At 31.9% G+C, this 14,218-nt stretch overlaps 1 protein-coding gene across 1 annotated transcript in view; it reads left to right on the top strand.

Moving 5' to 3' along the window:
• The window catches only part of LOC142323618 (CTD small phosphatase-like protein 2), a 93,849-nt gene that overhangs the window by 66,816 nt on the left and 12,815 nt on the right, over positions 1-14,218 (top strand). Inside the window, exons 7-11 of the mRNA XM_075363489.1 lie at positions 1,046-1,210; positions 3,821-4,050; positions 9,297-9,423; positions 9,985-10,080; positions 11,852-12,005. Coding sequence (XP_075219604.1) covers positions 1,046-1,210; positions 3,821-4,050; positions 9,297-9,423; positions 9,985-10,080; positions 11,852-11,917 — 684 coding nt within the window. The 3' untranslated portion in view covers positions 11,918-12,005. The remainder of the gene's footprint in view (positions 1-1,045; positions 1,211-3,820; positions 4,051-9,296; positions 9,424-9,984; positions 10,081-11,851; positions 12,006-14,218) is intronic.

The raw sequence follows: 14,218 nt of genomic DNA, 5'->3' as shown, positions 1-14,218 counted from the left end.
TTGCTGATATTGGTGGACCCAAAAGTAAACGTTAAGCAAACTTATCAGTATAATTGTTACATTAATTTAATTCAGTTCAGTGCACTTTGGTTGATCACAGTGACAATATTTAACTAGGTATTCTTTAAAAGTACATTTTCATTTTACTGACTCATAGTACAAGTTTTTCACTATCTCACTTATACCTTATGTCACTATTTATCTATTTTTGAAATCATCTGTTACTGCTGATAAAAAAACTTTTAGCAGCTATGGCATCAAGAGAAGCTGCGTATATTTAGTTAGTCATACTTTACCAATTGTAAACAAGTAATTGAAATTTCATCTTTTAATAACAGTAATACTTATGTAAAATTTAGGTCTTCACTTGAAGATGTGGAACAGAGAGTACTTCAGGGAAGTGTTTTCGATTGCTTGCTTTGCTATTGTTCACTAATTGTATGCCTCAAAATCTTGATCCATTTATTGTAATTCTAATCAATCATCCATTTCCCTGTCACTGTTAAGTTTGGCTTATGTTCTCTAACATTTAATGTACTAAATATATACAAAGTTTATTTTCTGATCCTTTGATTTTAAAGGCACGCTGGAATAATTTAATGAGTTTCTCTTTGTTTTATACAGAAATGCAAGTATTTTAATGGGATTGAAAATTAAATCTGCTTTTATTTCCAATTAGATTATATACCTCAGTGCTACATTGTGTGCAGGCCTTGCCCAAAATACCTCACTGTTTTTATAAATATTATGTTATATTATTTTTATAAATGTAACATATTTTGTCTATAACCTTAGCCTTAAATATTAAATTAAAAAGTAAATGATTATTTCACAAATCTAGATCTTCCTTTTTAATTCAAAATAATATATGTTGTCTTAATAATATATATATATTGTCAAAATAATATATATAAAATTTGTCTTTTTAAAAATTTTTATAATGAAAAAACAACCTTGACAGTTAACTAATTATTTCCAGCTGTAATATATTGTAATTTTTTTTATAAGTACATTGTAGATATTAAAGTAAACTATTGTTATTCAGGACAACATGGTAACACAGTGTGCTGTTGATGAAGACTGGGAGGCTTTTGATCCATACCTTTTCATCAAACATCTGCCACCATTAACATCTGAAATGAGAGCCCGTTGTCCAGCTCTTCCTCTAAAAACTAGGAGCAGTCCAGAATTTTCACTAGTTTTGGATCTTGTAAGTAAAGTTGTTGAATTTTGTTTTATAATTTTTTATTTCCTAGTTAGGTAGTATTTCTTAAATTGTGCTTCTAGTTTTTACAATTATGTCAATGTGCCAGCCCCCATGACAGAGTATATCTTTCTTTAACCTGAAGGTTTTAGGTTCAGATCCTGTCAGGCTTTGGTATTTTTCACGCACTTCAAAATTCATCACCTCTCATCTGGCAACAATAATTGGAAGTAAAGCTGTATGTCGTTAAATGTAAATAAATAAATAAACAAAAGTAATCATTTTTGGTACTTGCAGAACACTTATAAGGTTGATAAGAAAAATTTGGTAATACGGAATCAATATCATTATCAGCTGCTTAAAAAGATTCCTATTTTAATTTGTAGTTAGCACCATTACTCTTTTAAGTTAACAGCTAGTAGCTGAAGTTTAACCGTTATAGAGGTAAATCATCTCATAAGTATTCATTATGCTGACTGCAATAATTGCTTTCTGGATATTGATGGTGGAGATGTAGGGAGGGTGGACATTCCAGCTGCTTTGTCATTCGAATTTCTCTGGTCAGTAGTGTCATGTCAGAGCATCAGGTCCCATTCTTGGTTGTGTAACTTATTGTGAAATTTGTGATAAATGGGGATACCAAACCTTCCAAAATTTTGACTAGACTGTGCACAGTTTGGGGATATGATGTCATATATCCAAATCTATATTTGGACCAGCAAATTAAACGAGGGTATGAAGCTGCAGAAAGTAAGTCACAATAGTTAAAACTTCAAGGACAAGGATGACTGATGACAACATTTAATCAATCCATAATCTCACTGAAGATGATTGGCACCTTAAGGTTGATAAAATTGCTTCAAAAGTCGTTATTCTATTATCACTAACATCTTGGGTTCCATAAAGTGTGTGTTAGATGGGTTCCAAAACTTTTGACCCAAATTAAAAACATGCTTGGCAGGAAACTTACCAAAAGGCTCCTGAATCAATTTTGATTAGAGGGAATAATGTCTTGCATCAAATTGTTACATGTGACATGGTTTCATCACTACATGTGTCCAAACCTTGATGGCCCTTTGGTACAGACAGTTGTGAGCTGAAATGTAACATGGATTGATTGATAAAAACCGATCTCGTGTCATGGTTGTAGAAAAAAATGGAATTTGCTGTAATATGGAAGTTTTCCAGTAATGTGAAATATTCTTTTTCCTTATTAGGTAGGCTCATATTTATAACTAAAGTTATACATTTTTTAATTTCTTGGGCAGAACAGTCAATCCAATTCTGATGAGAACATTTTTCAAATTACCAGATGCTCTTTTATTTTGTGGGTATAAAAATTAGTTTCTTTTACCAATAAATTCCATGTTATGCTAGTAAAAAATAAATAAAAGCAATTAAGTGGCTGACTGTTTCTGGTTGGACGATTCTGTATCCCTGGGTTCCTCGCAATATATTTTTGATATATTTCAAGAGTAGGCTCTGGTGGATACACACGAATCCATTTAGGTTGGACATGTGCTGATTATTTTCTTATCACTTTCAAAATCACTGAAGTTTTCCACTGAAAGTTCATCTAATAAAATGTTGTCAGGAAAATCTAAGGCTGAACTTTCAGTATCAGAAATTTCATGTTCACTGTCACTGCTTAATTGTAAAATTTCGTGAATGTTTCTTGAACCCCTATGTTTTTACATTATAAATATTTAAATTAGAATTATAAAAAATTATTTTGAAAAAAATGACACAAAATGTAAACAACGTACTCACAACAAAGAAGCTACAACAGGATTATGTAGTGGTTATGTTACATAGAAAATCGATAAGTATATTTGATGAAATCAGTATAAATTGTATATCAACATTTAGCTCAAAATCTATACTAATGTTTGGTATTGATACAATTACTAGAGCTTAAGTATTATTAGGGTAATATATTGATAAATGAACTGTTAATGAGGTGTGAATTACAACTCTAGCATTGAATATGGGAGAAATGCATCGTATATTACGACTTTCAGGAGTACTAAGGTTAAATTACTTCTTTTTCAAAACAATTTTCATTAGTATTTCTAATTATACACTTGTTGGTAAGCTACAAAACTCTTATGAATAATGGTTTTATAAAATCATATGTGATTAAATCAAATATAGAGGGTGAAGTTTCCTTTGGATGTAGCCCTGTCATTCAGCTTTGAAAAAAAAATTATTAAAATTAGTTCACTTGTAATAATACGCAAGTGACCACATCATATTTAATGATTGTAAGTTGCTGAGATTCAAAACAAAAAAGAAATCTGTCCACAGTATCCACTTAAAAATTTTAAAACAAAATTTATGTAGTCTTTGACTGATATTGAAGCATCAAGAACTACAAAAAACCTTGCAGTTATTTTTTCACAAACAGTTTTTTTTGTTTTAAACACTAGCAGAAGAGATTTTTTAAGAAAAATGAAAGAGTAAGAGAGTAAATTTGAAAGAATCGCTTTTTATTTAAGTAGCTTACTCAGTTTTTTATTGTTAAAAATTGAAATAGTTAATTTCTCCTTTGATTTTTCAATGTAATGTTTCTTCATAAAAGAAACAACATTTTCATATGAAAATATTCTATTTCAGGATGAAACATTAGTTCACTGTAGTCTTCAAGAATTAAAGGATGCATCATTTTCATTCCCTGTTTTATTCCAAGAATGTAATTACACTGTATTTGTACGAACTCGTCCTTTTTTCCGAGAGTTTTTGGAGAGAGTATCTGCACTGTTTGAAGTTATTTTGTTCACTGCATCAAAGAGAGTATATGCTGACAAACTTCTCAACCTGTTAGATCCGACTCGAAGATGGATCAAGTGAGTAAAGATGGATCATTTAGTGATTTATTCATTTCTTTCAAAGGTATCTAAGTTATAAGTGGTTGACTGTAAAAGAATTAGTAAGTTGCTATGTGGTGAGAGTTTGTTGTTACTTGTTGAAATTCTTTATTTCTGTTCAGACTTCTCTGAACTTTAAAAGGAGGAATAGGTATCTATCAATGGAATGACAGTTTGTGATTTTGGAAGTGAAGGGATTCATATTATATGTTAGGGTTTATTTTTTAAAAAAATATCCATTGATAACCACCCAAATAAGTAAAAAAAAAGTTTAAATACTTAAAAAGAGATCATAATACCATAAAAAGTAGCTACATTTAGGACTTTAAAAAAAAGTAGTGCTGCAAAAGAGTGATTGAGAATATCATTGAATTTTTATGTATGATTATGATTATATACATATATATAATGAAAGTTTTCTATTAACTAGTATATTAAGTAAATAAATGTTTTAGAATATATTACAGCATTTGATCAGTGTTTAAAGTAAAAAAAATTTAAACAAAATTTTTGAACAAATTCTAATTCATACTTTTTTTTTATTATTAGAAACAAGTAAGTGTTGGGTGACAATAATTTTTGAAATGTGTTGACTACAGTAAGCAGTTTCTCATCAAACTGTATTTAGTATGAGGCATGTTTTTAAAATCTGTTTTGAAATAAAAACAAAACAAAACTGAAAAATATGAACAAACTATTACACATAAAAACTACATTTATTTAGTTCATTTCTACATAGCTGCCTTCACCTTCAACATATTTTTCCTTGCATTTCATTCCCTCTTCAAGAAATTCCGCCAGTAGTGATTTAAACCACGCAGTAACACCATTTTTCAGTTTGTTGTCATTGTCAAATTTTTGTGATGTAACCCACTGTTTAAGGTGAAGAAAGAGAAAATAATTGCAGGAAACTAAATCAGAGCTATAGGGTGGATGACTGAAGATTTTCCAACGAAATTTTTTCATTTACTTAACTATCTGATTTACCATGTGTAGCTGAACATTGTCTTGCAAAAACAGAAACCAGTGTAGCATCCTACATCGTTTGTTTTTTTATAGCTCTTTGAAGGCTTTTTAATGTTTTGCAGTATATATCAGCATTCATAGTAGTTTCACAATCACTAAATTCAACAAGCAAAACATTCTTTTTTGTCCTAACAGATAATGGTAGCCATAAGCTTCTTTACCAAACATTTTTATATGAACTTCGGTCTATGAGTTAATGAAGTTGCTATTGCATTGACTGCTGCTTTGTCTTGTCACTTGAATAATAAATCCAGGTTTCATCTCCAGTAACAATGTGATCAAACAGTTCATCACCTTCATCTTTGTAATGCCATAAAAATTTGTGCGCTGAAGCAAGATCTTTTCCTTATGTGTGTCAGTTAACATTTTTGACAGTGACATGGCACACAGTTTTTTATAGCCCAGTTTTTCAGTCAAAAGTTCATATATCAAGGATTGAGAAACATCAGAGACAATTGTGACAAAATTTTCTCAAATTTTTTTGTCAATTTTTCCAATCAAGTCATTCATTATCACCAGTGGCTGGTGGTTGCTGCTACATTCTTCATCATGAATGTTTGTTCACTCTTCTCAAAATGAACAGCATTACTGTCTTACTTTAGCATCACTCATAATATTTGACCTGCAAACATCACAAATCTGCCTGTGAATTTCAGCCACAGAATTGTTTTTTGCCATCAACAATCTGATTACTCCTTGTACTTCACACTGGCGGGATTTTGAATTGTAGCACTCATTGTAGAGTGATTACAATGAAATTACAATGTAGCACTCATAGATTTATATAAACAAATAACGACATAATGACTAAGCTATTGTTGCTAACAGCTGACTGTTGATTCAAACAGCTACACAAGTGCCATCAGTTTATATTACATATTTAGGCAGCAAATTCAAAACAGACTTTACTTTAAAAACATGACTTTATAATTCTGTAACCAGTTAAAATGAATTTAAGAATTAATTAACTCTAACATCTCAGTTGGATCTTAGTTAAGAAATTATTTTTTTTTGGTTATCCATTTCCAAACTAATTTTGACATAAATGTGTACTTGAGAGCAGAGTTATATTTTTCCTAATCAAAAGTGGCTATAAAAATCTTGAAAATTAAACAAATAAGAGTTTTTTTTCCCCTTCTCCACCAGACCGGTTATCCAATTAAGTATACTCGGTCTGGGAGAATGTCCTTATACTCTAAGAGGGCCTTCCCGCCCACCGGCTATAATTCCGGCACGGCAGGTCGGCCCCCCCGGCCTGATCTTTTGTTACTTTAATTATTTGCCTGCCTCAAATCCCCAGGTATGAAGCCAGGTCCAGCAAAGCTGTCCCCAGCCCCACCCCAGGACCGGGTCTCTGTCTTTTTTATGCCTGCCTCAAACCTCGCAGCCGGGGAGCCTGCCCTGGCTATGCCGTTACAGACCCCAACTACGTGGCCGGGTCTCGGTCTTAACTTTATTATTCCCCATAATTCCGATGTCTTATGCTGTTGAAGTGACAAATTGCTAGTATCCTCTTCTTCTACCTTCCTCTTCTTTTTCCTTCATGACAGTGTGGTTGAATTTTTCAAATTTCCTCCAATTTTCATCAGAAGATAGGAGGAATCTGGCAAGTTGCTCCGGCTCCACGTCCGATATTCCAGCTTGTAATCTCACATCATACCAGTTAACACATCTGAAGATGGTGTGTTCAGGCATATCCTCATATTCACAATACATGCATTTGGGGCTATTTCTCAAGCCAAATCGGAAGAAATACGCCTGGAAATTTCTGTGGCCCGAGAACAATTGTGTGATATAGTATCCAGTTTCTCCGTGATTCCGATTCACCCATTCTCTTAAACTTGGAAAAAGGCGTTTGGTCCACAGGGCGCCCTGATGTTGGTCCCATCTTTCCTGCCATTTATCCATTATCTGGTCCTTTGCTTGCAATTTCTCCATACCTTGGGAACGCAACCATCTTTCTAGCACCCTAAGTTCAATGGGTGGATCAGAGGCAAGAACACATGCCGCTTCGTACGATATGGTATGGTATCCACTTGTATCTCTGATCAAGGCATGTCTATGAATTCCCTGAAGTCGCCTGACATTTCTAGCAATATGTATAGCCTTATACCATATCGGTGCTGCATACAATAATATAGACGTGCAAGCAGAAGCTATGACTCTTCTTCTGGAGGCTCTAGGAACAGTCTTACCAGATAATATTCTAGATAAAGCCTTTTAACGACTTTTCTGCCGCACCACATCTATCAGCTATATGCGGACTGAAGCTCAGGGATTTATCAAGGATGACTCCAAGGTACTTCGTTTGTGCAACTTGACGTATAGGATGATTGCCCACTTTCAAGTCTAAGTTTCTGATGTGCCTTTTGCCTTTTAGAGAAATGTATTCACATTTGTCTACAGCTAGTTTCAGGCCTTGTTCCCCAACCAGGCGTGAATCAACTCCAGGACTCTTTTGTCACTAGTCTCAATTTCGATCTCAGTTTTTGCTGCAATTAGTATAGCCAAGTCGTCAGCATATGCTATCATGTCAACTCCATCTGGTAAATTCAGCCTCAGAACATCGTCAAAGGCTATTAACCACAGCAAGGGGCCCAGGACAGACCCCTGCGGTACACTACCAAAAATTTGATGTCTCAAGCTTCCCTCCAAGGTATTAACAGTGCACCATCTGTTGTTCAACTAATCGCTAACTTGTCTGTAACCAATTACTAATGCCTCTTCTAGCCAGGGCATTCCTTATAGTATCCCATTTGACAGTACCAAAGGCATTTTGGATATCGAGCGTAATTAATAGTGGTATTCTTCGCGTTCTCCATGTTCCGCTACGCGTGGAGAGGGCCCATTTATATATCCTGTCTAAAGCCTGTAAAGTAGATCTGCCCTTTCTAAAACCGTACTGATTCCTGTGTAATCCATCATTACCTTCGAGCTCTTCCATAATTGAATTTGTTATCAATCTTTCTGCCACTTTTCCGATATTATTTATAAGGCTAAGTGGCCTGTATGTAATAGTCTGTGCGTCGACTGCCTTTTTTGGTAAGAAAACTACCTTGGATTCCTTCCATATGTCAGGAAACAGTATACCAGCTGCAATCCTTAAAGGACTCATGAATAGAGTTCCGTGGGAAATCACAGATATTGTGAACTATGGAGTACAAAACAAATAAGAATTATGGTTGAATTTAATAACGTCTCTTAAAAAATTATCATGATTCTTGTGAAAGAACACACCAGAATGTGTATAATGTAATGATAGATTATCCAATATGGTTTCAAGAAGGGATATAAATGAGTTAAAAATAACGTGATATAATTTTTTAATGGTCATACAATTGATGCGAGTTATATTTGGTATAAAATGTAAAGTAAATATTATGATGGCAAAAGTAGCTTAGGAAAGGTAAGTTTTTATTTACCTAATTTTTGAAATTATAGTTAATTACTATTTCACATAATTACTTGAATTATATTAATTAATTTTTTGTAAAATTAAATTATATATAATTTCACAGATAGGAGCTAATTCATCACTTTTATTTTCAGTAACGGTAAATTTAATTTTATAAAATAAATACAACAGTAAATATAATTTTTTTTTTTAGTCAGGAAAATTGCCTTTAATTTATAAACATAAGGATAGTTTGTTAATGGACCATTCATTACACTATAGATTGATTCAGACTTTATTAACTGCCAATAGATCAGAGAAAAATTTAAATGGATACTTATAATTCACTTCTAAAATAATTACAAATTATAATGATTAGAATTAATTTCAGGAGTTACTAACATATTTAATTGTTTTTTTTTTAATTATAACATTACAAGTTCAATACAGTTAAAAATTTGCTGTCATTTCATATTGTTAGCATCTTCACCTTGAAGTAATATTTTTATTTTGTCTCATCATTAAAGTATTATATCATTTCAGATTATAAAGTTTCAGTGGAAACTTTGTACAACGGAACTAAGGTAATTTCTTCACTGTAGTTATGAAAAATTATAAGAAATTATTTTGTCATTGATTACTTCCAATTTAAATCACAATTTTATATCAACTGATTGAGTCAAGGTTATCTTTCTTTAATATGCTGTTACAATTTTTTTCACTTGATCAAAGATTATTGTGCATAATGCTTATTATAAGTCCATTTCACAGATAGTGTCTAATACATCACTTATCTTCACTTTAGGTACCGTCTGTTTCGAGAACATTGTGTTTGTGTAAATGGCAATTACATCAAGGACCTTTCAATACTTGGTCGTGACCTGTCGAAGACAATCATTGTTGATAATTCTCCGCAAGCTTTTGGATACCAGGTTGGTTCTTTATTTATAATTTGAAATTAAATATATTTAATCGGTTTTAGTTTATTTACATTGTGATATTTTACTGCTAGATTAATCTTTAACAGTGAGTGGCTTTGAAAATCGCAAGCTGTAAATGATCATTTTATGTTTCATTAGCTTGGATGTTAACTTACACATGGCTTTTAATATTTCTCCTTGTTACTGTTAGAACTAAACTATTCATCTTGAAAATAGGTTTTAGCAGGCAATGATTTAACTGTATCAATCTCTGGAAGTGATTGGTAATTAAAGAAGTATCTGAAATGTCTACACAAGAGTGGTATTTAACAATTATTCATTCTACTTATGTTTACTGTAATTTAAACAGAACCTGTTAAGAAGAAACAGAGCCACTTGTTTTTCTCTACTTCTTAATAATTTGTTTTATATTTTCTTATTTTAAATTTAATATAACATTGTTAATAAATAAAAGCTAAATTATATTGAACTTTTAGCTACATATTTTTACTCTACTTTTCTCCCAACTCTTGAATTTTGAATTTACATTAATGAAAAATGTATTTGTTACAGTTGGAAAATGGAATACCGATTGAAAGTTGGTTTGTGGATCAAACTGATTCTGAGCTTATGAAGCTGTTGCCTTTCCTTGAAAACCTTGTTTATTTGGTACGTTCATTTTCATCTACAGTTTTATCAAGAATATTTTTCAAAATATGTGTTTATTTACCTGTTATGAGATACTAACAATTAAAATGAAATACTGATAAATAAAAGATTGTTCAGTTTTTAATATATATGAATTTTGGGTATTTCTGTAAATATATTTTTTTTATTTCTTAAGGTTTTAACAAAAGAAGTACAAATATGTTTTACCTGTAATTTATATAGTTATGGTAAGGGATGGCAGATTGTCAAAACAAGCAGTCTGTGTATCTTGTATGCTTGTTGACTTGCAATATAACACTGGTTGTAAAATATAATTTACAATCCAGTAAATCTTCCCTCTACAAGATTTTAAAAGGATTTCTCCTTATCATAGCCAAGATGAGTTACTGAGCTTTGTCTTAAAAGAATCACAGCTGCTACAAGGTCTAAAACCCAGAAAATAAATCTAGAAATTAGATTAAACACTGTACAATAAGGCTTTGGCATCCTTAGGTCAGGGGCAATTTTTATACCTTTAATATGATCAAGATAATAGATTTAATGGGTAACACTGTTTGGGAGACCAAATGCTCAAAAAAATGAATATCTTCAAAGATGAAGGACTTCTCTTAAGATAGTTTAAATGTCTGATCGAAGTTCTAGAATTGATAATATGATTTTGTATGTATTAAATTAACATCAGAAAAAAATGTTGTTCAGCTAGTTTGAAAAGGACCTCTACAGCAGTAGTTTAGGCCTAAAATTACATGGCGGACTGATGTAACCAAAACCACACTGGACAAGAGCGTGCCTCTTTGTTTGTTCTGGATCGCCGGTGGAGGCGACATAAAGATTCACAATAAACTTCTTTGTTGTTGTTGCCCTCTGCTCCATAAAGTCCATCAAGACACCTTTATGGTCCAAAAAAACTGTAGCCATTGTTTTCCTGTTGTTCAGTGTCTATTAAAACCTTTTTGGCTTGTTTGGGGAAGACGTTTGCATCCACTGTTTAGACTGTTCTTCGGTTTCTGGATTTTCATACTGGATCCAAGTCTCATCACCAGTAATAATAGACTATAAACTCTTTCTCCTCATTTTTGTAATGAGTGAGAAACATTAAGGCTGATGTCATTCGCTGCGTTTTGTGATCATCATTCAATATTTTTGGAACCCAACGTGCATACAGTTTCTAGTATCCTAGTTCTTTAGTCACAATTGTGTGCAGAGAAGACCTTGAAATTTCTGGGATTTCTGCAGAAAGTTTACTTATTGTAAACCTTCATTTGTTGCGGACAAAATCATCAACATGCTTAAGCAGGTGTACAGTAGTGACAGATTTGCGTCCTTGCCCATGTTTGTCATGGACATCCATTCACCTTTATTTAAATTTGCTACACCATTTGCTGTACATTACCATCACTCATAAAGTTATCACCATACATTAGGCTCATTCTGCGATGGATTTCAGCAGCACTACATCCTTCTGCTTACAGAAAATGTATTACACTTAGCAACTTACACTTGGTAGGAGCATAGATCGTAGCGACCCTGTTCAATTGCTTGTAGTTTGGCTCAGACTGATGCAATAGAGGCGACAATGGCAGAGGTTGTGCAATCACATGATGACATGCAGACCTGGCTCCCGCCTACCTCTTGTTTACTTAGATGCATGATTGGAGGTTGAAAAAAAAATAGCCCTTGTTTATGTGTTTTATATTTATATATATATATATACATAAACAACTTATGAAATATTTAGAATTTATATACTTTTTTGTTTGCGTATTTATAGAATGAGGATGTAAGACCACACATTCGGGATAAGTTTCGCCTCTTCAGTTTTCTGCCTCCAGATTAAAAAGTAGTTTTTGTATCACAACACTTATAGAGTTATTGCTGCTACTGAACGCTGTATACACGGTTACTTTAGAAAGTTAATTGTTCAGGTAATAGTTTAAATATGTATTATTTTTTATTGTTTAGAGATTTATCAATAGACTCTGTAAGATGTATTAACATAATTTTCAGATAAATTTAGTGAAATTTTATTGAATTTTTTAAATTCTAACTTTAATGTGCTAATAACGCATGTATTTTTTTATATATTATTGAACTTTGCTTAACCATTTATATCATATTTACCCAAATTTAAGATAAATAAATAAATTGAAATAATTAGGGTTTTATATTACATTGTAATATTATTAAGTAAAATGAATCTTTTATTAACTACTAATGATTTAACTTGTAAGTTACATTTTCATTTCACTTTTTCTCTTTTTATCTATTAATATTATTTTTTTTTTATTGAGGTGCAGTAGTTAAAACATTAAGAGACATAATGTAACCATTTTGTGAAGTAAAACAAGCCAGAAGTCTAAAACAGACCTATATCTAGTTAAACATATTTTTCATAAAATGGACATTGTTTTGAAAACAACCCAAGAACAAGACTTAATTAAGAAAAAGGAAATATTGAGGGAAGACAAGCAAATATTTTATGGAGATAAATGATTTCCAATGGGTTATATCATACTCCTATAGGATTCAGAACATTTATTCATTATGATATTGGAGAAGTTTAGAAAGCAAAATCATAAAGTTGGCATAGTAACTACAAGTACAGCAGTTTTTTTAAAAAGCTAGATTCAAAATTGACTTAATTTCTACAGTAAGGCTCTAGTAATTACATTCTTGAATGTACAGAAGGGATTATGATAGTATACCAAGAAAATTGGTATGAAGAACTTTAAAAAGAAATGGTGTGAGAAAAGAGGTAATGAAAATTGCTATGACAATGTACTGAAACTATAACAGCTTCATGTAGTATGAAAGTTTAGAAAATATAAACGTTGTGCAGTAGTTTTATCTGGGGTGTCTTAATTAGTGTTGGCACTGCTATTACTACAAAGGAGGGAATAGTGTACTGCGACAGGACATTGTAGATAGCTAGAAACCTGTTGTCGATCCAGCAATCCATTCCACCTGCATGTCAGCTGACCTTTTTAAAATTTATTGAGTAATAAATAAACAAAAGAGCAAGACATTGCTGGTAACCAGAAAAGAAAGTGAACAAAGGATAATTAAAACTACAAATTGGAAGAACACAGTTGGTAAAAGGTTTTGGATAGTAAGCAAGCAAAAAAGTTAAGGTCGATCAAGAGATAGAAAGAAGAGTGCAAAGTCCAAGAAAGTTTTATTAAAATGTAAAATAACCTGCACAGAGTTAGGAATTGCTGAGAAAATAATTTACACTAATTTTGACATGGTTCTTAGATAGGCTTGGGTTATAAAAGAGTATGGAAAAATGTACTACAAACAACGGAAGTGAAATTTGTCAGAGAAATAATGGGCATGATAAATTGGGGGAATGTAGAAAGAAGTGTATCAAGAAACAGAAAGCTTATTCAATGAGACTAACAAGAATAAGATGGTTTAGGAATGAGGGAAGAAAGAACACCATTTTGAAAATGTTATACATACATTTTACTACCTTAATGTTACACATACGAATGTAACACATACTTAATGTTAAACACAACTTATATCATAATCCATGAGCATGTTCATGGCATACTGCTCATCAGTTAATTATTACATTGTTGTTGTTGTTGTTGCATTAAACTATAAAATTAAACAGAAATACCACTTATAAATCATAAACAATACTTTCTGTTTCTGTAGCAAAAGGCCAGTACTACATGAATTCATATATATATGATAGTAGACCACGATATGATATATGATAGTAGACCACGTTATTTCACCATTTAGTGTACTCTTCAACCTCTCAGTTTGTGTGCGTACATGCATGCATGCATGCATATAATGGTTTCATTGCTATTAAGTAATTGAATCCTCCTTGTTCCAGTTCCTTTTCACATTTATGCTCATCACAAATCAGAAAACAATATATTTCCTTCATAGGTAAGCTCCTTACAGAATTCATTACATAAGAAATGAACTATCAAAACCATTCATTTTTGATACATAATCTTTTTGTGATTTCTATTGCAAAAAGATTCATTTTTATTCTATTATAAAAGATTAAAATTTGTATGAATTGTGAAAATATTATAAATATTGTTATTTGTTTTTGTCATAACTTTCTTTCCAGTAGATTTCTTACCAATTTTGAAACTTATGTTAGTATTTTAGT

This window comes from Lycorma delicatula, chromosome 4 (assembly GCF_047948215.1).
Source record: "Lycorma delicatula isolate Av1 chromosome 4, ASM4794821v1, whole genome shotgun sequence".
NCBI classification, from domain to species: domain Eukaryota; kingdom Metazoa; phylum Arthropoda; class Insecta; order Hemiptera; family Fulgoridae; genus Lycorma; species Lycorma delicatula.
The sequence above is the reverse complement of the archived record's forward strand: the minus strand, read 5'-3'. Positions and strand labels throughout refer to the sequence as shown.